This window comes from Homarus americanus, unplaced genomic scaffold, assembly GCF_018991925.1.
Source record: "Homarus americanus isolate GMGI-L3 unplaced genomic scaffold, GMGI_Hamer_2.0 scaffold4831, whole genome shotgun sequence".
In the NCBI taxonomy this organism is placed as follows: domain Eukaryota; kingdom Metazoa; phylum Arthropoda; class Malacostraca; order Decapoda; family Nephropidae; genus Homarus; species Homarus americanus.
In genome coordinates this window covers 25,880-50,479 of record NW_024718646.1, presented here as the reverse complement: position 1 = coordinate 50,479, position 24,600 = coordinate 25,880, and the positions used below count along the sequence as shown (strand labels likewise).

The 24,600-nt window shown below is 40.4% G+C and overlaps 1 protein-coding gene across 1 annotated transcript in view; it reads right to left on the bottom strand.

The window, feature by feature from the left end:
• The window catches only part of LOC121859800 (Krueppel-like factor 3), a 28,769-nt gene extending 4,881 nt beyond the window's left edge, over positions 1–23,888 (bottom strand). Inside the window, exon 1 of the mRNA XM_042356775.1 lies at positions 23,588–23,888. Coding sequence (XP_042212709.1) covers positions 23,588–23,611 — 24 coding nt within the window. The 5' untranslated portion in view covers positions 23,612–23,888. The remainder of the gene's footprint in view (positions 1–23,587) is intronic.
• Positions 23,889–24,600: the final 712 nt, after the last annotated feature.

Below are 24,600 nucleotides of genomic sequence, written 5' to 3'. Positions count from 1 at the left end.
CACTATACCAACACTGTGTCTAGCTCCACCACACCACCACACTTGTCTCCACCACAGTCTTCACCAACGCACTCTTCCTCCAATAATGTAATTAATGGTGGTATTTGTAGACGAGTGCCAGTGCCGCTTTGCTTCACCTGAGAAAAAATAGTAGTAGTAGTAGTAGTAGTAGTAGTAGTAGCAGCAGCATGATATTACCTATCAGTTACAGAAATATTAATATCACTACCAATAGCAATAGTAGTCATGATAGAAACATGGCTGAATCAACAACTAACAGTAATAGTAATAATCATAGCAAGTGTAATAGCATTGTAACTTAATTTATTATTTTTGTCGTAGAATTAAGATCATATTGTCTTAATTATTACTGAGAAAAAAATTAAAAAATAGCAAAACTAGGAATGGCGTGACATAAAATAGGATTATAATTTATATTCAGATAAATTTAAGGTTTTCTGTGTCTGATAGGGAGAGTTTATTACTGGTCATTAGTCAACTAGGTAATAGAGGCCCCAGCTAGTTTATTAATCCCTGTAGCTCAAATATACCTCCATAATGACACACTCAGTATGGACTTTCACTCTCAGAGGAATCACCACCAGGGCAGAAATAATATACACCCAGTCAACTGTTACAAACTATGATCCATGTGTTTTGTCTTTGGTGTTTTTTATGTTTTATTGTTTTATATTTGTGTTTGTGTGTTTGTGTGTTTGTTGGGTAAAATAGTGGCATAGTGACTGTTCGTCTGTGAGAATTTAGTGTCATAAATCTCTCTCTCTCTCTCTCTCTCTCTCTCTCTCTCTCTCTCTCTCTCTCTCTCAACATCTGGCACAGTTTGAAAATTTTACTCCGAGATGTTGAAGAGTTACTCACACAATTTAAATACACCTCCTTATTTACTTTGGTGTTTGATCGTTTATTATACTTTAGTATACTTTATTATTACTCATTTTTTATTAGAGTACCCGTGAAGGTCTTTAGAGAGTTACGATACTAAACACAAAACGGTGGGTTATTTTCACTTTATTTCATATGATGGAAACAATGTACAAAAACTACGACGATCACGCGGTTTCAGTATTCATGACACACGGGAAACGATACTAAAATTAATATCATCTGTCACTGGTACACCTCAGCGATTGAGGGTTGTGTGGAAAATAATAAAATACTTAATATATAAACGCCATTATTTACCGAGAAGAAATAAATACGAGAACCGTCAATGGGACAGAGAAAACTGGCAAGTCGAAGTTTTGGCGGGTCTGCTAAATCATCAGATCCTTTGTAAGCTGTTGTGATGGCGCCCCCGCCCTTAGCTTACTCATAAGATAAATAATGGCCCGATGCCGCTCCATAAACTGTTGAGCAAACACCCCGCCATCCCGCTGTCCTTCTCTAAATGGAAGAGAGACTCAGGATCCCCCGTTTCTTATAACAACCAGCGCGCAGTGAGAGATCCGATCGTTTATCCTCACGCAGAGCTGATGCCTTTTTTTTAAATGGTAATAAATCCCTTGTTTGATCTAACAGTCGTTTGTTACTTGAAGGGGCGTGACGGAACACCACAATATTTATTTATCTTCCCATAAATTTATCTAAACTACTATCACGTACACATTAAAAAGAAGAGAATCCATTCACGTCGAATCGTCGCTCAGAATTCAGTACATCCGCTTAGAGATGGACCAGTGGGTGTGAGAAACCCTTAAGGCTGTAGTAACGGGATTTTCGTCCAGGAGAGAGGATAGGATCCCCTTGTTGATGGAAGAGGATAGACAAATATTTACTGAGTACAATTCCGATGGATCCGATACTCAAGAGGTGAGTGGCGTCTCCTGACCGTGGCGTGGACGACACCTTGAGGCACCGCGCGTCGAGCCTTGCACACTCATAAAAAATATCCCCAAAAATATAAATTACGAAATATTATAAACAACAAAGACAAAAAAGCAGATCTTAACAGTCTAATCTCTCTTGACAATCTAAACACATTTGGATTCCTAACCTTATAAAAGTTAAGTATCTATATAACCTGTTGGATGATCAAGAGTAACCAGTAATGTCCACATCAATTATCTCATATCCTTAACTAACAAACACCTAATATAAAGTACACCTTGGCAATCATTCACACTACCTCCTACCATTTAATTATACATACATACATACATACATACATACATACATACATAGGCGAGTCATCTAGTTCAATCATACATCACACTTGAGATACTCCACTGAACACAATCCACCACAATCCATTCTCATCCACTAACATCCATTCTCATCCACCACCACCACCATCCTCATCCACCACCACCATCATCCACCACCACCATCCTCATCCACCACCATCCTCATCCACCACCACCATCCTCATCCACCACCATCCTCATCCACCACCATCCACCACCACCATCCTCATCCACCACCATCCTCATCCACCGCCTCCGACCCTCACTGGTTCATCTATGTCGTGTGTTCAGGTGTACTCGGGGCCTCTCTCTTGTGCCGTCAACCGTTCCGTCATAAATCTTAAGTCTCTCATCTGCTGTCCTTGTCTGCTTTCTCTTCCTCCTCTCACTACTCCTGAAGCCTTACAGACGGATACAGGTACAGTCCCCTTCACTTGTGTGTTTACAGGGGGCTCGTCATATATAAACATTCCACAAATCATTATATGTTTGTTTTAATATTGTTTTATTTTGATTCAATGGTTTGTTTTCTATTGAGAGTCTCCTTCTGTAGTCAATAAACACACTGCACAGGGCATGACGAGCTCCTGTAAACGCATTAGGCCAACATTTTTTTATCTCTTCTCTCTATAAACTACAATGATGCTTCACTGGCTCTTCCTTACTACTGAACTACAAAAGATTTACCTCCTTATGTAGAAGTTGTAACCTACAGTTCTTTTTTACAGTCTTCTTGTACTGTAGACTGTAAACTGTACACTCTCACTGTTATTTATGCTCTTATGGTCGTCCTGTTCTCTATTTTACTCTCTCGTTATATTAATATTCTCTCTTTATCTCCCGGTTCAACATTCTCCCTATAAACTGGGTTATCTCACAGTCTCCTCATCTCCTTCAGTCATATTTATACTACATTAGTTGTCCTTCTCCAAACACCATAACTTTGTGTCTTACCAGGATTAACCTTTTAAAGTTCTCACCAGCTCCCCCTCAGACTTGGCTAACAGTACAACATCGTCCACGTACAGTACAACATCGTCCACGTACAATACAACATCGTCCACGTACAGCACAACATCGTCCACGTACAGTACAACATCGTCCACGTACAATACAACATCGTCCACGTACAGTACAACATCGTCCACGTACAGTACAACATCGTCCACGTACAGTACAACATCGTCCACGTACAGTACAACATCGTCCACGTACAGTACAACATCGTCCACGTACAGTACAACATCGTCCACGTACAATACAACATCGTCCACGTACAATACATCGTCCACGTACAGTCCACGTACACATCGTCCACGTACAACATCGTCACGTACACAACATCGTCCACGTACACAACATCGTCCACGTACAGTACAACATCGTCCACGTACAGTACAACATCGTCCACGTACAATACAACATCGTCCACGTACAGTACAACATCGTCCACGTACAGTACAACATCGTCCACGTACAGTACAACATCGTCCACGTACAGTACAACATCGTCCACGTACATAAGACAACTTCCACTCTTGGTCAACGCGTATCTCTGTCACTCCATTCACATGTCTCCCTCAATGAACACCTTACATAACCAGGGGTGGGTCACCTTAACACCACTCACTCACCGCTCCATTAATTCTCACACACGCGCTACTTCAAACTTCATAACTGATGGTAACGCTTCTAAGCTCCCACCTCACCCTACAAGGCCATCATCACCTTCCTGCTTTGTCACGTCGCAAGGTTCCTCTACTGTAAGGGCGTGAATGCAATAAATAATTTCGAATTCATCTGATCGAAGCTTTTAATTTAACTTGTGTTGGTTATTTGGTTATTAAATCTTCTTTTAGTGTTCTATAAGGTTAACCAAAATAAAGTGTCATTTTATAAAGGTGTTCTAAAACTTCTTTCGCGCTATGAGTTATGGCGAAGTGCGCTTTAAATGTGACAACAATTATCAGAATGATGTATTTCGGCCAGTGTGTCCTTACAGCGAGTAGTATCAAGCCCCTAAATCAATTATATACGTTCATTTCAAGCGAAAGAATATGTTAAGTATCAGCCGACATGATCGTTCACCTACCGTACCTGAAAGACTACTATAAGAATTGTTAAGAATTCTGATAGAACTTTGAGCCCGCAGTGTTGAGCTGGTGTGTTGATCACGGGACAAACTCGCCAAGAGTCCAACAGACAAAGATCGCATTTAGGCTACCAGACAGTCGCTTGTAGAGAGTACTGACGAGAGATTTAGGTTCGTTTCCATACAAAGTTCAGATATTTCGAAGACAGATACACAAAAATAAGCGCGAGTGACGTGAATTTGTGCTGCATTGTCAGACGATATTAGAAAATTACCCTAATTTCCCGGAGAGAATTTCTCAGTTATAAAACATATTCCCATTGTCTAGTCATGTGAATAAATAAATTATCTTATTTGGGGCAACTGACAAACATTTGACAATCTTCCTTCAAGTTAAAAGTGAGATAGGCGCCTGATAGACTGGAGCCGTGGTCCCATTCTTTATTTAAACGAATATGGAAAGTCGGGGACAGTAAACAGCGAGCGTTGCAGGCAGGTGTTAAGGATAAAGTTCACGTCTTTCACTAGTTATATATTTAATCAACATTCTTCCTCTCCTTATCCAATTTATCTTCAATCCTAACCTATTTTCATCTTTGTTTTAGTTTACCGTTTCAACAGTTGATTTTGTTTCCATTTTCTATAAGTTCCTATTTAGCCTCACCCGTTTTCTCTTATTCACTGTTACCTTCTTTTTAACCCATTTGTTATGGAATTTATGTATTTCCACTATAATATATACAGTCATACTTAGCATTTCTCTGCAAACTTTCTCTTGTATTCCATAGTTATTTTGTTTACATACCATCTGAGGCAGTGTCCAGCAACGCCCTCCCTCCTCATGTCACCCTACAGTCCCGCCACCTTATTTAGTTCACAGTCCGTTCTATTCAGTATCGCTCCTAAACTCTCTCGATATTTAACCATCATATATATCCATCCTTCAACTCCTCAACTTTCATCCTATTAATATTCTTGCTTCTTTGTTCTGAGCCAAAGTTCATTTTTAACTCTCTCTTGCATATCACTACCACATCATATCACGTTAGGTACACACTCACAAACACCTGACCGATTTTATAACGTGAATTCTATTATACTAACACTCATACGTTTCTGAGACCTTAGCATTCACACTTCTCCCATACTTTGGTTAGCGTGTGTGTATGCCATGAGTAGCTGGGTACGGGAATGTGGTTGTCGTATACAAGAAAGCTTAAATATCCTAGTTCTAATCTCATTTTCTCCCGGTATTCCAAAGTTTTTAGTTGGACTGTTCTCTGTTTGTATAATCACGTTACACTGATAATTTTGTCCTTTAAATCTCCTCGACTCTACCCTTCCACTCACTACATGGGGTACACTTAACCACATAGAACACTACACTAACCACTTATACTTTACGACTAAAATTTATAAATATACACACTTACAGGCAGCCAGTCTTTCATGTAAGCCGCTACCCCCAGGTGAATTACGAACACGACTATTGCCACTACCCCAGGTGACACAACATAGCCACTACCCCAGGTGACACAACATAGCCACTACCCCAGGTGACAACATAGCCACTACCCCAGGTGACACAACATAGCCACTACCAGGTGACTAGCCACTACCCCAGGTGACACAACATAGCCACTCACCCAGGTGACACGACTATTGCCACTACCCCAGGTGACACAACATAGCCACTACCCCAGGTGACACAACATAGCCACTACCCCAGGCTGTGCATCACTCGTAGACTCATTCCTACACATACAGCGGCACCAGTGAGGGAGTGACACCACCACCCCCTGAGAAGCTTTACGTGATAAACATATTAGCATAATAACAATTTAGTGAAGAATGTTGACTGTGTGATGACCAGCGTTTTCAGATATCTTTGTTTCTTTAAGGTGTATTAAACAACGACGGATATAAATACGAATCTTAAAAGAAAACAGATGACATAAAACACACTTAGACTTTACCTTAACTACAAACGTTCACGTAGCATCAGTTAAGAGATTAAAAAAAGGTAGAGAATCTTTACCAAATGAACTCTTAGATTACTTTTGTCTGGTGTTAAGTGAACATGTGTAAGTTCAGGTAGAGTCTTAAGTGTGATTTGGAGATTATTTTTGTGGTTTATACTTTATATACTTTTCATCTTAAGTCAATTAGTTAAATATATTATTTCGTTATTAAAAGGAAAATTGATCGCAAGAATTTTAGTTTATATTATAATTTATCTCATTTTAAGTGTCTTGTTATTTCAAACTCGTAACGTAGAATACAATTACTGAAATGAATATACAGGTAGTTTGTTTTGCCGTTGTTATCATTGAATCGTCCACATTAGGTTAGCATGGCCCACTCACAGTGTCATGACCCAAGTTCGAGCTCCTGCAAGTGTGTGTGGGAGGTGTGGTAGTTGTGAGTCACTGATACAGGTGACCCACACACACACCTGCAGTAGTTTATGGCAGCTGCAGGTCCTCCTCGTCAGGAACTATACAGCTTGGTACTAACACTTATTCATATATTTTGTGTATGAACAGATAATTTATTGTTTATTTATTCATTTATTGGTTTATTTCTTATATTTTTTGTGTTTACGTCCTTATATATCTATTTATCATCCCTTTTACATCAGCAACTTTTGATATGTAAATTCGTTATCTATTTTATTTTATTAAGTTTCGTTTATTATTCTTATTTATTTTATTTACTTTTTTCATCATTCTTATTTATTTTATTTTATACATTACTCATTTATTTTAGTATCATTTCATTATTTCCTGGTGAAGGCCTCAGTACCCAGCACACTGGCTCACCTACACTGACTGATCTCTCAAAGTGAAAGGCGAAATTTAAGTCACCACCAATAGACGAGTAACTGCCTGACCCCGAGATGACCTGACAAGATGAGGTCACTCCCACAGGTCGCCTACCACTTACTGAGGAACGTGTGGGTCAGCCTTAAGTGGTCTCGTTTGAGTCTTTGTTACTCTTTCTGTGACCTTAAATTATAATTGTGTGACTTGATTGTCCAGAGATGAATTTTAAGTTATTAATCTCATAATAATGGTTAAGTAATTAGTAGAAATATAGTGACGTCATGTTTTATATTATTATTATTTTATTTATTGTCACGTTTTATAGAATTTATCGGTTTAGTATAAAGTTATTATTAAGAGAAAAACACGAGGCTGTGAATTGTGACTGATCTGTACTGAAGTGCCAAAACTGTTGTGGTCATTATTACACTCGTGAACAGCACAGTTAGACGTGTGATGGTGGTACTGTAACACCTTTAGTTAATTCAATTAAGAACATGAGAACATAAGAATGGAGGAAACTGCAGCGGGCCTATTGGCCCATACTGGGCAGTCCCATTTACACCCAACCCCTATCGCTCATATATCCATCCAACCTATGTTTGAAGCTATCCAGCGTATTCGAGTTAATGACATAAACGACATACTGTAGATATCGGCGTAGACAGCAACATAAGTAAATTTGCTGATGACACTAAAATAGGGCGTGTAATTAAATCTGACGAGGACTCGGCAAAACTATAGGAAGATCTAAGCAAATTTTTCGAATGGTCTGAAAAATGGCAGATGAGATTCAACGTCGACAAATGTAAAGTACTCAGTATAGGAGATGTAAACAGGGAAACCAGATACCAGATGAACAACGATGTTATTGAGAAATCCGATTGCGAGAGAGATTTAGGTGTAATGATAAGTAGGAATCTTAAGCCAAGTATACACTGTGTATTTGCTCGTAACAAGGCTAATAAAGTACTTGGGTTCATACAAAGGAGTGTTAGTTACAAGACTAGCGAGGTCATCCTAAAACTGTATCTTGCGCTTGTGAGACCTCACTTGGATTACGCAGTTCAATTCTGGTCACCGTATTACAGAATGGATATAGAATCCTTGGAAAGAATTCAGAGGAGAATGACAAAACTAATTCCGGGCATTAGGAACTTTGAATACAGAGACAGGTTAAAGCATCTTAATTTGTACTCCCTCGAGAGACGTAGAGTGAGGGGCCACATGATAGGTGTATAAATGGAAGTCAGGGCTAAACAAAGGGGACATTACAAAGGTACTCAAACTTTCCAACCAGGAGCGAACTCGTAACAATGGTTTTAAATTAGACAAATTTAGATTAAGGCGCGAAATAGGTAAACATTGGTTTGGAAACAGAGTAGTGGACGAGTGGAACAAGTTACCAAACATCATGACATCATTAACTCGAATACGCTGGATAGCTTATGATCTTCCTTGGTGGTGAAATACTCGTAATATTTTTCCTTCATTTACTTTCATTTTATAAGTATGAATAACTTTACTACATCTAACAGTATGGATATTTGTTATATAATCACCAATACATTTTTCCTACATTACACACACACACACACACACATCTTTCATACATCTCTCCCGAAGCAAAAAGAGAGAGAGAGAGAGAGAGAGAGAACATTTACTTATTTTCTTCAACGTAAAAAAAATTCACGAGTTGAAGAAAACATTTTAGCGAGTAGTATGGCGGTGGTGGGCGTGGCTTACTCCATGCCTCGTGTGTTCGTGTTGTTTCACTTCAGTTCGGTGTGTTTCAGTTTGTTGCGTTCTGGGAATTCTCTTATCACTTCGCTTACATTGGTAGATCCGGTGTGGGGGCGGGGGGGGGGCTGGGAGGGTGTGGGGTTGGTGGGGGCTGGAGGAGGTGGGGTCTGGGGGGCTGAGGAGGTGTGGGTTGGTGGGGGGCTGGATGAGGGGAGTGAGGTGGGGGTGGGGGGCTGGAGGAGGGTGGGGTTGGTGGGGGGCTGGAGGGGTTGGTGGGGGCTGGAGGGTGTCTATTGAGGGAGTTGGAGATGATCTTGTAGGGACTGGAATAGAACCGGAGGGGGCTGTTGGGGCTTGAGGATAAGGGGGCTATTATCCTGTATCTATCAACATACCTATGCCAGAAGTTGTAGTTATAATTATAGTATATATAATAATCCACAGCTCTTACAGGTTGACTACAGCGAGTCTAGGAATTCAACGGACTGTAAAATATAAGCAATTGTAGAAATTTTCCTTTGGAGCGATAATCTATACAACTCCTGCCAATATACGATTTTTTACTCAAATATAAATTATTCTGTGGTAGGAAATCATTTACATCTGAGATAAATCATCAAAATGCAAATAAATAATGAATAATGTAGCTTTATGCCTTTAACGTGCCATTATAAACTTCAGTTATGCCTCGCAAGCGATCGATGGCAGGAACGCTTTGGCTGTCGAAGCAAGCTAGTCCACATTTCAACCTTTCTCAAGACATTCAGGCAAAGATGCTTTCTCTATCAGTGACTTGACACGTTAACCCAGAAGGGACACGCTATCGTACAAAACAATGCAGGTGTTGAACGATGAATACCTCGCATACAATATACAAAACACAGACAGTATATGGAGGTTGGGCGGGGTAGAATATAATAAACAAGAGATGGTTGGTTGCCTCTGTTGGTGAAGTGCGTGGCTGTGTCAGGCTCCACAAGATTTATCTAACAAAATGATTCGGAAACTAAGGAACCATCGTATTTTAACTATAAATGGATGTAAAGTGAAGTATCGAAGATTTGCGTAAAAAATTGGGGAATTCACACTTTAGTAGATCATTGTGTTTAAGTATATACTGTATGTGTGTGTGTATATGTTAGACTAAATAGGGACAGATGAATGAAGCCGTCAGAATCAAACTACTGTATATCAAACTGTAAAATGTCATTGAACGCTGAGTGGAGGAATACACGAGAGGAAAGGTTTACTCTGAAGAAGAATAAACTCTCAAACGATCTACCACACTTCAGTTACTCTACAGGTAGCACTGACAGGTAGTAAAAGTGTGACACGGAACCATAGATACTGTCATAGAGGCTCAGCAGTGGACTACATATTGACTCCTGTCTTGCTGCCAATAAACTCAATGTTCGGCAGCGAGGCGAGTGTTAGGCTACCGAGGCCACACTAATAACTGAACTTGACATAATTTACCGTGAAATAATCCGTATGTGAGCTGGTCTTGCTGTTTAAAACATCCGTGTTAATTGTTTTCATGTCAAAAATTCGATTACTGCTTCTCAAATCTAAAGAAAACATCAGCGAAGCGATTTCAAATTTTTGCGTCAAGCACGAACAGTTTGTAGCATAGAGTACAGGAGTTACGAATGGTCTTTGATAGCTAGATGGACTTTTCTGTTAATGAATCAGAACAACTTCAGAGCGCTTCAAACTCCGGAAGGGTGAGGTTAATTTATAGTGATTTCCACTTGCCTTTCCCTGCCCTCGAGCAAAATCAAGTCATTACGAGTACTACAGTTGACCAGCGGCTACTGTACCCCGCCTCCCCTGGGCTCTGTTGTATCATAGTGCCCAGCAAGCTGTTTATATCAGAGGACACAATATAGTTTTAATACCGATATATCCTTCCAAAGAAACCATTAAAAAATTTTGGGTTCGATTTCGTGCTGGAAATACATATTTATTCCCTTACATGTTGTCTGTTATGTTTTGGTGGATGGATTTTTACTACCAACAAAATAATATAAACATATGCCGTCAGGTGTCGTGGGCATCACAGTTACCAAACCTTGAGTAAGTGTGAGAGTTGATGGGTGAAGTGCTCAGAGTTGTACAGATACGAGGGAAAATAAGGAAATCTTGGTTGGGATTTCACCGTGGAGAAAGTTCTTAGTTTACCGTCTATGATGTGTCATTAAGGAAGCGAGTCAAACTTTTCTTCTCATGATTCAGTGTACAAGAGGCTCATATCTCGACCACGCCAAATATCCAATAATGGCCGCTACTAAATCCAGGTTTCAGAAATTAATCGTTTACCAAAGCCTTTGATCTTACGCTTGAGTGAAGTAATAAAAACATGAAATGAAAGTACGTGTATTTGTATAAAGTTTACTACAGTGTTACAGTGTGGCGCTGGAATAACCATGCCTTTCCGTGCTTTAGTGTCAGATAAAATTTAAACGTAGCGAGAAACAGATGGAGAATAGGAACAAGTAGTTAATATCATATGCATGTTGTTACGCCGTCTCTTAAATATCCAGGTTCTAGGCGTAACCTAACAAACAGTGAAGTAAATTAAAAGAGAATAAAAATAAATAACGTAAACCTTTAAGAATTTAATTAATTAAATATTAACACAATAAAGAGCCTCGTAGGCTGTCACAACAAATTGATTCACCATCGAAACTTTTAAGACACAAATGATACTAAACATCGAAACATCAAAAGAATAAAAATAAAGCACTGGATTACGTTAACACTGCATAAACATATAAAAACTATCACTGAAATTAACTAACGTGAAACAACACTGAATTACTTGAATACAACTAAACAAATACTGATGGACACAAACAGAGACATAAATAGGTACTCACATAGATATACCACATTGGTGGCGACAGGAACAACACAAATAAATTAAGTATAAGTAACAAGTGACACTCAAAGGATGTGGACTGTATGACAAGAGGACTGAACTAACTCAAGTCAGTTGGTGGGTCCTATATATAAGGTCGGCTCCCGCCACGCGACCCGCCGGTGGGTCGTTTAACGATGCAGATGGTCGTTAGAGAACAAAGAATGCTGGTTACAATACAAAATGAAGAAATAAGATGGGCTTGAACAAATAATGACAGTTAAAACCTTAACAGCACAGGGTAAGGTGACTAGAATATATAATAGTAAATTTAACACATCATTACATGAATAATATGGAACATGGGAGCATGTTATATATAAAAAAATACGACACGGTCGTAACACTTCCCCCATAAAATAAAATTTTGCTTGCACAAATTTTGATATGACAAGTGTTCCGACACCTTGAAGTCCAACAAAAAATATTATCCTTCAACAAATCAGTAAAGGGTAGTGCCAACTCGGCAAAATTACAAATATATCTCTGGTAATAACCCACACAACCCAAAAATCTGCGGACTTGTCGTTTGTTACATGGAACAGGCATCTGAGAAATAGTGTCACACCTTGCTGTGGGAGGAGCAAGTTTCCAACCCAATTACATGTCTCAGATACAAAAGTTGAGCACAAACAAATTCTGACTTAGCAGTTTATAACAAACAAGTCCTACATTTCCTAACTCAGTGAAGAGAGCGTCTAGCCGACATACTGTAAATGGTCTGACCAAGTGTCAGAAAAAAAATTACATCTAAATATACTACACAACCAGGACAATTGGCGGACTCGTAACCTCAGCCTTTGAAAGGTAGCAGGGGCATTGCAAAGCCCAAAAGGCATAACATTAAATTTATAGGTCTTGCCTAATGCCACAAAACTAGATATGTCTAACACAACGGGTCAATGGTGCTTGCCAAAACCCTCGAAGGCTGGCAGGCAATCAATCTTATAGATGAACTTGGCGTTCCCGATTGCTTCGATGCAGTCGTCGACTCTTGGTAGAGGGAAGCTGTCCTTGCTGGTGACGGCGTTGACCGTGAGGAAGTCAATGCAGAATCGAAGAGTGCCGTCCTTCTTTGGTACTAGAGTGACTGGTGAGCACCACTAGCTGGTAGGGAGCCTGCTTGATAGGCTTAGCAGAATCAACATCATGCACCACGGTAGTGGTACAGCCAGGCCTGTCTTGGAAGACAAGAGGAGGTTGTTGGATGGCGGTCAGCACGTCAGCTCTCTGGTGTCCCGGTAGACGATGTAGCTTCTACTACTCCACGGAGTTGGACTGCCAAACCCTGACTGATGACAGGGCGAGTGGACTTGCCCTTTTTCCTCTTCTTTCTCACCGTCTACCAAGAAAGTGTCAACGGCACACACGGGAACTGGATCATCAGCAACAGATGGGGGTGCTGGCGTGTGTGGTACAGCTTGATGGTGTTGACGTGACATAAGCGCTGTAGTCGGCGCCTGTCAGGGGTAGAGATAATATAATTCGTGGGGCTTACCTTCTTCACCACTCTATATGGCCCACTGAACTTCGCATGGAGTGGCTGTCCATGTCTCAGCAAGAGAATGAGAACTTTATCTATCTGGAACCGTGTCTGACCCGCTTGTCGTACCATGTCTTGGTCTGCGACTGCTGAAGTGGTCTGGGGCAAGGCTCCAACATCTTAGAAGCTTCTCTAACATCTACTAAACTTAATGCATTAATGCTCTCTTCACTACTACCTAACAATGAACTATTCCCAACTGTTAAGGCTTCCTTGAAAACTTCCTACAAAATATGAAGCACCGTCCGTTTGAACGCGGTACGGCAACCCGAAGTGACTAAACAGGTCAAACAAACATTTAACAAGGGCCTTAGCAGTAACTTTCCTAAGAGGTACAGCATACAAGTACCTAGTGGAGGTATTAAGGACTGTAAATAAATATTCAAACCCACTAGAAGTTTTAGGCAGAGGGCCTACAATATCAGGGCTCAGGTACGTGAGGTACTCTTACAAGTGGAATAGCCCGATTGGCTTTGCCTACCTTTTGACAAAAATGACAATACTTACAATATTTAGTGACATCTCCTCATACCTGGCCAATAGAACTTTCTGGCCAGCCTGTTGAACGTCTTTCAGATACCTTGATGTCCAGAAAAGCGACCGTCATGGGCCAGAGCTAGAACATGTTGTTTGTAAGTGTGTGGGAGGATTATTTGAGTGATAGACGCCCAGTCCGCGTCTTCCTCTGACATAGTCGGTGGGAGCCAGCGGCGGCACAAAACACAGTCTTAAATATCTCGTGATAGCCCGAATCATTGGCAGAATCGAACACCAGGTCAAACAAGAGCCGTAATGAAACTTCTTGCTCTTGCGCAGCTATTAAAGCAACTCTCCCGGTCACAGCATTAACTGCGGAAGAAATGTCTTGGGAAGCAATTGCGTTAGCAAAACGTCCTTCTAAGGACAGTGAATTATCTACATCAGGAGTTACATTATGATCATTAGTCATTAACAAAAAACGAGTCACAGCACACAAGGGAAAACTCCGGGCATATCTCAAGCTGTTGCAGCAAATCGTTACCGAGTAGGAGGTCCACTCTTTAGCAACAAGGAGACTTGACACGTACTAACACAGGCAGCTCGTGCACACCGGCTACGTTTAGCTATACCTGAAAAACTAAAGGAGCTGCACCTTTACCCCAAAGGGCGCCCAAAACGACGTTTTGTCAGCCTTCCTCACAGCAACAACACCCTCTTTGATGAGACAACCGAGTCTCTCAAAATAGTGACTGGCGTTTCGACACCGTCAACTTCTACCATGCCTTGTGACAATGAGGGACAAAAGGTACCAACGTCTGGGTCCTTCCCAAAACTCTCCTGGAAAAGATCAAAGTCTCGTGAGGCGAGAACCGAAACCTCTCGTGCTTCACCTTATTTGGCTGCGGCCTTGTCCAACAAAAATACGCCTTATGACCCGGCTTTCCACATAAACTACAATTAATTAGAAAATTAGGACGCCCCATTAAGTAGCGAACGAGTCCCAGCTCCTCCTGTCATGCACAAAATTATTATGCACAAAATTACCATTGTTAGTCCTATCATGCCTCAAAACAAATCCATCAACATGCTTAGGAAAAAAAATATCACAAGTGTCCAAAGGTCTTTAGTGAATCCTGGCAAAGTCACCAAAACTGTTACGCCGTCTCTTAATTTACTTATATATCCAGGTTCTAGGCGTAACCAAACAAAGTGAAGTAAATTAAAAGAATAAAAATAAAGAAATTAAACCTTTAAAATTTAATTGATTAAATATTAACACAATAAAGAGCCTCGTAGGCTGTCACAACAAATTGATTCACCATCGAAACTTTTAAGACAGAAATGATACTAAACATCGAAACATCAAAAGAATAAAAATAAAGCATTGGATTACGTTAACACTGCATAAACATATAAAAACTATCACTGAAATTAACTAACGTGAAACAACACTGAATTACTTGAATACAACTAAGCAAATACTGATGGACACAAACAGAGACATAAATAGGTACTCACATAGATATACCACATTGGTGGCGACAGGAACAACACAAATAAATTAAGTATAAGTCACAGGTGACACTCAAAGGATGTGAACTGTATGACAAGAGGACTGAACTAACTCAAGTCAGTTGGTGGGTCCTATATATAAGGTCGGCTCCCGCCACGCGACCCGCCGGTGGGTCGTTTAACGATGCAGATGGTCGTTAGAGAACAAAGAATGCTGGTTACAATACAAAATAAAGAAACAAGATGGGCTTGAACAAATAATGACAGTTAAAACCTTAACAGCACAGGGTAAGGTGACTAGAATATATAATAGTAAATTTAACACATCATTACAGGAATAATATGGAACATGGGAGCATGTTATATATAAAAAATACTACACGGTCGTAACAATGTGTACAGGAAAGACACAAATATTAATTCTCCATTTATGTTACATGTAAGAATGTGTGTTGGCTGTGTTTTTGGAGAGCAAGTTGACGTTACAATGACAAATGGATTATGAAAGTTTATAATCTTTGTTACGCCTTTGAGATAGACTACACACACAAAAGAATATGTATAAACTTACATGAACAGATTCCTAAACATTTCCGTAATATTAGTTAATAATTAATATATTAACTTAAAGACACCTTAAAAAAAATCAATCAATTATCACATTTACCAGGTCATAATAAATGGATTAATTTGACCTTACTTAACAGCCTCGCCAGAAACACGTCACTCGTCTTCACACAACACCAGCGTCCGTTTGTCTGTCCGGGAAATTAACTGTCTCGATTAACTTCAGATGTGATATAGACAATGACTACATGGTTCCTCTCACAACTGATTTGCATACGGATACGGTTCAGTGATTACCCGGCTTTTCCAGGTTTTTGACTCGTGTGTTTGAGGGTCTGGGCTCCGAGTCGCTTGTCCTGGTGAATTCGTCCCTAGTGAAGACAGACAGACAGACAGACAGACACACTCACCGTCATAAAATACAATCAACTACGAAAGTCCGTTCACCTCTCACTTAATCACGAACCCTTGAGATTCAGATTCGTGACCCCGAGGCTGTATAGTGATATATTATTCTGTCCATAAACTCTTCGGATTCGTGAGGCTAAAATCTCATGGTTCAGGAGGAAATACGAACTGACGTGAGAAGTTAACTGTATACAAACTGTCACGGTCTTTCCTCCTCCCTGGTTACAACTGACGAAAAACACTGTTCTCTCTGACAACTCAAACAAAACATTACATAGTGAGCTTATACACATTATATAAATTCAGTTCTTACCCTATATTAAAGTTTATATTACCCGGGAATGTATTTTAGTTTTTAAATCAATATTTCAAGGAGGGAACGTAAAGTTATTCTTGGATACTAATTATTGCCTGCAGTTTGATACACCCACCAACACAACACAACACAACACAATATAATGCTTCACAACACAACACAACACAACACAACACAACACAACACAACACAATATAATGCTTCACAACACAACACAACACAACACAACACAACACAACACAACACAATATAATGCTTCACAACACAACACAACACAACACAACACAATATAATGCTTCACAACACAACACAACACAACACAACATAACAACACAACACAACACAACACACAACACAACAACAACAATATAATGCTTCACAACACAACACAACACAACAACACACAACACAACACAACACAACACAACACAACTAACAAAAACCTAAACATCACGTTAACAAAAATAGTTAACCTTAGTGTGTTTGAAATCTAATATTGATATAATGTAACCAAAGCCTAACCTAACCTGACCTAACTTAACCTAACCTAACCTCACCTAACTTAACCTAACCTAACCTACCTATATGCCTAGTATTACGTTCACTACAGGTAAACAGACCCGACACGCGGCACCTCTGGCGGTCATGAACAATGGGTTTCGATTATTATTTTTCGTAATATTTCGTTCATTTTGCGTTTCCTTGTATTTTGTCTACATGATTTGTAATGTAACTTATATATTATTAATTATTCTGTTCGCATAATATAACCCATAAATACACAAATTAGTTTTCTATATATATAAACAAAATCCTTACCAAGTGTAGAGAATCAAATTTATTAAAAGAATACCAATGATAAAATTTAAAAATCCCTATCATTCATGTCAAAGTATGCGGATACAGATACGGATGTCTGAATTCATGCCGATACAGGTATCACAAACATTACCAGTCATTAGTTAAAATACATAACAGTAATTAATATCCAATTATTATCGAGAACTAGTTTCCCTTCCCTCACTATAATACACGTCATGTCCCCCCCTGTCCCTACCAAAGCTCTGGACACTCAAAAGTCCCCGGTCACACCAAACATCTTCAACACTTCCATTACTTTCTTATCTAATCTTATCGTATCATTTTCCTAAATTCATAAACGAATATATTTCACTTATGTAATTTTACACAGACTCTTGAGCCACGTATTCTCTGTCTCTAATGAACCACTAACACTGCCCCACCACTACTTTCTCCACCACAAACACTATACTTTAAACACTGCCCCACCACAAACACTGCCTTCAGTGTTGCAGTAAAAGTACAGTACTTGTTGTGGCAGAAGTACAGTACTTCCTTAAGTTGCAGTAAGAGTACAGTACTTCAAAATAAATGTACTCTAGAAAATAGATCCACAAAGCAGCTACTTAAGTAAATGATAGAGGCATGATAGAGGCATGATAGAGGCAGGATAGAGGCATGATAGAGGCAGGATAGAGGCATGATAGAGGCAGGATAGAGGCATGATAGAGGCAGGATAGAGGCATGATAGAGGCAGGATAGAGGCATGATAGACTGTGTGTTCCATTATAATTCTCACAATACTCTCTCTCTTCCTGAATGTTCTCAATCATCACTCTGGGTTTTCACAACATTTTTTATGACCATTGGAGAGTAATAGTCTAAACGTCTGTTGTTATAATGTTATTACTGCGCCTCAACAACGAAGGTCTTGAAGCGCGTAGTATGGTTAGTAATATATTAATCCAACAGTGATAAAAGATTTTGAGATATAAAACTGTGTTAATGTATGCTCAGTTCTGGTATGTCTCAAGGAGCATCAGTTATGGCACTGATTATGCTCCTCACACTACTCTCATGCTCTGCCCTGACTGTCCTCCGCGTCTTTAACAAATGCCACAGTTGTACATTTTCAATTTCTCACTTTATCGCACAGGAATGAATGGCGCTTAATGCTGCTGGTAGTAAACTCATATAGTGCTTCGAGAGTTTCAATTAACGTTGTAATCATAGATAATTAAGTACAATTGTGGTTAATTACAGTACGTGAGCTGTGTCCTTAGTCAAGAAATATATAATACGATTGGGTTTCTCAGACAACTTTACCTGCGTTGCTGTATTGGTTCTAGACATTGTTGCGGCGAAGGCATATGTCTGAAATGTAATCCTCTCACTATTTAGACCACTCTGTTTATCTGAAGGCCCCAGTACTACAGCCTGGCCCTCTCACCTGGTTCCTGGCCCTCTCACCTGGTTCCTGACCCTCTCACCTGGTTCCTGGCCCTCTCACCTGGTTCCTGGCCCTCTCACCTGGTTCCTGGCCCTCTCACCTGGTTCCTGGCACTCTCACCTTGTTCCTGGCCCTCTCACCTGGTTCCTGGCTCTCTCACCTGGTTGTCAGTCACATCTTAACACTTCCACCAGCCTCCCTCGTGAAGTACACCTTTGTCAACCAGAGTCACATCTTAACACTTCCACCAGCCTCCCTCGTGAGCTACATGTGGTATTTTCAACATCTAATGAAATTTGTGTTCTAACTGACATGACAACACACCTGCAACACATAACACACCTGCATCACATAACAACACACCTGCAACACATAACACACCTGCATCACATAACAACACACCTGTAACACCTGGGGGTTATATAAAGGTATTTACTAAAGCTTCTCTAAACCCCAACAACGACTCTTGTCTGAAGCGGGAAACATCCCTACATTAGCCCACACCTCCCACAACAACCCCACACTTCCCACAACAACCCCACACTCCCCACAACAACCCCACACTCCCCACAACAACCCCACACCCCCCACAACAACCCCACCTTCCACAACAACCCCACACTCCCACAACAACATACACTTACCCCACATGGCCCACACACCCACAGCAACCCACCTGACCTCACCAACAACAGCCCCACACATCCACACCTCCCCCACACCCCACAACAACCCCTACACAACAGCCCCACCTCCACAACAACCCCACCCCCACAACCCCCCACACCCCACAACAACATCACAACCCCTACACAACAGCCCACACACCTCCCCCCACACATCACAACAACCCCCACACTCCCCACAACCCCACACTCCCCAACACCCACCTCCCACCTCCCACAACAACCCCACACCTCCCACAACAGCCCCACACCCACAACAACCCCACACCTCCCCACAACCCCACACCTCCCCCCACACCCCACAACAGCCCACACACCTCCCACAACAACCCCACACTTCCCACAACAACCCCACACTCCCACAACAACCCCACACCTCCCCACAACAACCCCACACTCCCCACAACAACCCCACACCTCCCCACAACCCCACACCCCACAGCAACCCCACAACCCCACAACAACCCCACACCTCCCCACAACAACCCCACACCCCCACAACAACCCCACACTCCCCACATCTCACAAGTACCCTTAAAATCAACACCTTAAACTTGCTAGAAATCCTAACGAAAAATTTGAATCCTAGGTTTTGTTTAGTTTTTCCTTGGGTCCTAAACCTCATATTTGGCCGTAATTCAGGTTTATATCATCTATCTCAGCTGCTAGACCGTGCAGCAGCCTCTCCCACCTCCGGCCCAACGCTTACTGCCTCTATTACACAGTTTCTGGTCGTTTAAAAGAGATGAGATAAAATTCCTTCCACCAAGAGCGTGTACTGTAGGTGAAGCCATAGATTCCCTCACTACTACGCTGTCGGTCATTATAACGCCATAATACCACAGGAATATTCTCCAGTTATCCACATTTTTTTTTCTCGTATTTTCCCGCCGTGGTTCTTCCTTACAGCGACTCTTCACAAGTGTAGGTCGTATACAGTAGACAGGTCTTAGTAGTAACACCTAAATATAGAGGATGATCTACTTCACATAATATTACATTTGAGTGTTGGATAATGTTGTCAGCGTCACTGTGATCTTATTTATCGCATCTCAGTTAACTTGTGTGAGAGAGAGTGAGGTAGAGGCGGTCGCGGTAGAGAAGCGAGCTGCTCACCCCGGCATGAATACCCAAGTGTATATTAAAGGAGGCGTTGTCTCTCGGTCGTTGGGAAAGCAAAAATATGATGATGTCTCTTCGACGTATTTGAGCACAAGGATGCTGGAGAGCCAACTGCTGCCAGGACACTCCCTCCGTTAGTGTTAGTATCTGTCAACAGTGAAGGGAATCATCGCTGAATGTCCGGTCATCTCACCTAATTTACACCAATCGTCGACTTACAATACAGCTAAATATTCCCTATATATATATTATAATGATGGCCACGGGAGTCCACTCAACCAATGGTATATTTTTTTAGACAATATAACTGGTGTATAAAGTTTGAGGAAGAATGGGCGGTAGTTATGTTAAGGGTGGCAGACAACACTGGTGTCTGTTATACCATCTCACTGAACACGATCTGCGACACGCTACTCTATATACAAAACTATTACAACCAGGTCAAAAGTTTTTATAATCTACTGGAACATGAAAATTATCGCCAACAATAACAACAACTAATAACAACAACAACTAATAAAAATAACAACTAAAACAATAATAATAACAACGACAACACCCTGGACAGCGGAGACTTGTTATAACGACGAGTACTGACTGATTTATTACCCTAGACCCGTCACCTCGGTTCTAGGCCCACACAGTGTAGGCCTAAGGCGATTAGATAACCTATTAACCTGTATTAACATGTAGACTGAAATTTAATCTCAAGATAGATATTCTTCGGTGATGACTTCATATTTTTGTCTTTTTTGTAAACAGTCGCTAAAAACAGTTACATTACCAGTGTTTTGTGATAGTAAACTCCTATGGCTGTTGTGTTAAGACTTGGCAGCTTATTACTCCTCCTATTACTGCTCTCACTTCCATTCACCTGTTCTCTTTCCACTGACCCTTTTCCACTCCTGTCACTTGGTATGTATGTATGTATGTATGTATGTATGTCTGTATGTATGTATGTATGTATGTATGTATGTATGTATGTATTTTGAATATGAATTTTTCCGCAGACAGCAGTTAGTTTATTGTACACCCCATACGCAACCTGTGAGCGGTAGCACAACAAAGATGACAGAGTAGAAGCCACAAAGGATGTTTATCAGACTCCAGTGGTCAGGATAGAGTGTTACAGAATATTTCCAGTACATTGTTTGTTTAAGTCGGTACATTGAATTTTTATTAGGTACTAGATGTGAAGTGTGGGTACAGCCTTAGTATATCAGCTCTCGTGTCAACAGGGATAAAGTGCTGTGCTATTGCATACACAGTGTGCTTGGATATAAGGTTCTATTTTATCACGGTCTAAGACGTAGTGTTGGAGTGTGTGGCCATATGTATGGCCACACACTTTACATTTAGTTTTGTTCACATCTGCTTGAGGAACATACTGCCAGAGGTACTTATATCCTAACCCTAGTCTAGCGGTTACAACATCTTGTAATCTAGTGATCTTATTACTTGCTCCATATACATGTTTCACTTGATACATCTCATCATGGTAAACAATGGATTGACTAGTGCCTGTCTGCACTTGTCTACTGGCTTCAAATTCATCAGAAAGTTCTTTCCTGATTACAGTTTTTAAGGTTCTGTTTGACAGTCCCAGATTGTACTCAATATTGTCAGTGTTGAACGCGGGTTTAACTAAGGCATCAACCCTGTCATGTTCACTAATGCCTGTGTGAGAGGGTCCACAGCATCTTGGTCCTGACACCCTCGTTAACAAGACACATATACTTGTGTCAGTCTTCACGGACGAGCGGGTGACAATCTGAGTTTAGGGTATCAAGAGCAAGTAGTGAGGATATGTATGTATGTATGTATGTATGTATGTATGTATGTATGTAAAGTGCGTCAGGTCGAATATTCTGACCAACTGACGTGACATTAAACGGAGGATGTGGTGTGTGAGACTCAGAGGCTTATGTTTGGGAGTCAGGACACAGTGGAGAAGCTAACGAGACTAATGAGGGTGTAGAACGATGGTAACCTAACCTAACCTAACCCAACCTAACCCAACCTAACCTAACCTAACCATAACATCCAGAGTTACGGATATTGTATAAACTTTTCTACGTCACCAATAGATTAGCCCCCCCCAGCACCACCCCTAACAACTCCCCCAACACCACCCCTAGCACCTCCCCCAGCACCACCCCTAGCACCTCACCCCAGCACCTCCCCAGCACCTCCCCCCAGCACCACCCCCTAGCACCAGCAGCTAATTTCACCTGATAATTTAGCAACCTAACATTTCCTTGGGGGTTAGGTTAGGTTAGGTTAGGTTGGGTTAGATTAGCTTAAGTTAAATTAAGTTAGGTCAGTTTAAGTTAAATTAGGTTAGGTTACACTAAGTTACATTAGGTTAAATTAAGTCAAGCTAGGTTAGGTTAGGTTAGGGTAAATTTAGGTTAAGTTAAAATGAAGAAAAAATCAGGAAAGTACATAAACTAAATTACTAATGAAAACAAAATAAACTCTCTCTCTCTCTCTCTCTCTCTCTCTCTCTCTCTCTCTCTCTCTCTCTCTCTCTCTCTCATTACTTACTGTAGCGTTAAACTTACTTCACACTTACACCAGGACATTACTTATACTTATACCAGAGTGTCACTTATATCATACTTACACAGCGTCTCTATCACCCATTATTCACCAAGTAACTACTTATACTAAAGTATGACATACACTTATTTTACCAAGACATTACATATATACTTACAACCACGGTACCTACTACATACATACACTTAAGACATTACTTATATACTTACAACCACGGTACTACTACATACATACACTTAAGACAACATTACATATATACTTACAACCACGGTACCTACTACATACATACACTTAAGACATTACTTATAACATCCTGGTATAGTGAGGTATTACTTATAACAACTAAATCTACTTACATTGTTATTTTGTTGGTTGTTCATCCTCTAGAACAAGTGATGTTCTCCATAACTTCTTTCTCTTCTGTTCTTGTCCACATAACTTTCTCTCTGTTATTTATATTTTCTTATTTTTCAATTGTTATTTTGTCTTCTAGTTCCTATTTATTTGTGTTTCAGTTTTTTTGTCATTTTTATTCGATATTTCTCTCTGTTCTCTTTCATTCCCTCTGTTATTGTGCTGTTTTTTATCTCAATTTTTATCACTTTTTTGACACTTATTATTCTATTATTTTTGTTCTATATTTCACTTTGTTGTTATTTTTTCTGTTTGTCTTTATTCTCTTTCTTTATCTATATTTCTTCTGCGTCAACTCCTTCTCCTCCTCCTCCTTCTCCTCTCTTCTCGGCTCTATCTCTATCTCCTCCATTTATTCAGGGTTTTTCTCCTTCTCTTACGATTTAATCTTTCTGTTTATTTTCTGATTTATTATATTATTTTTCTCTCACTTATTTCATGTTTTCATTTCACCTTTGTTTTATTATCTGTTATTATTTCACTGTTATTCCTTCATAGGGTTTTTTTTCAGTTTGTTTATTTCACTGTATTTATTATTCACTTTGTTTTTCATCTTTATTCATTCACTTTTTTATGTTATATCATTTCACTTTTTTTCACTGTTTTTTTTTCTTTCTGTTATTCACTATCCCTTTATTTATTTTCCTTTTGTGTTTCTTAAATTCTTCTTTCTTGTCCCTTGCTTTCTCGTCTGTTTACTTTCTTCACTGCAGGAGGTAGCAATAGGAGTATAGAGTGTCGTAGTGCTGGTGACGACCCCTAGTGAGTGTCGTGGTGCTGGTGACGACCCCTAGTGAGTGTCGTGGTGCTGGTGACGACCCCTAGTGAGTGTCGTGGTGCTGGTGACGACCCCTAGTGAGTGTCGTAGTGCTGGTGACGACCCCTAGTGAGTGTCGTGGTGCTGGTGACGACCCCTAGTGAGTGTCGTGGTGCTGGTGACGACCCCTAGTGAGTG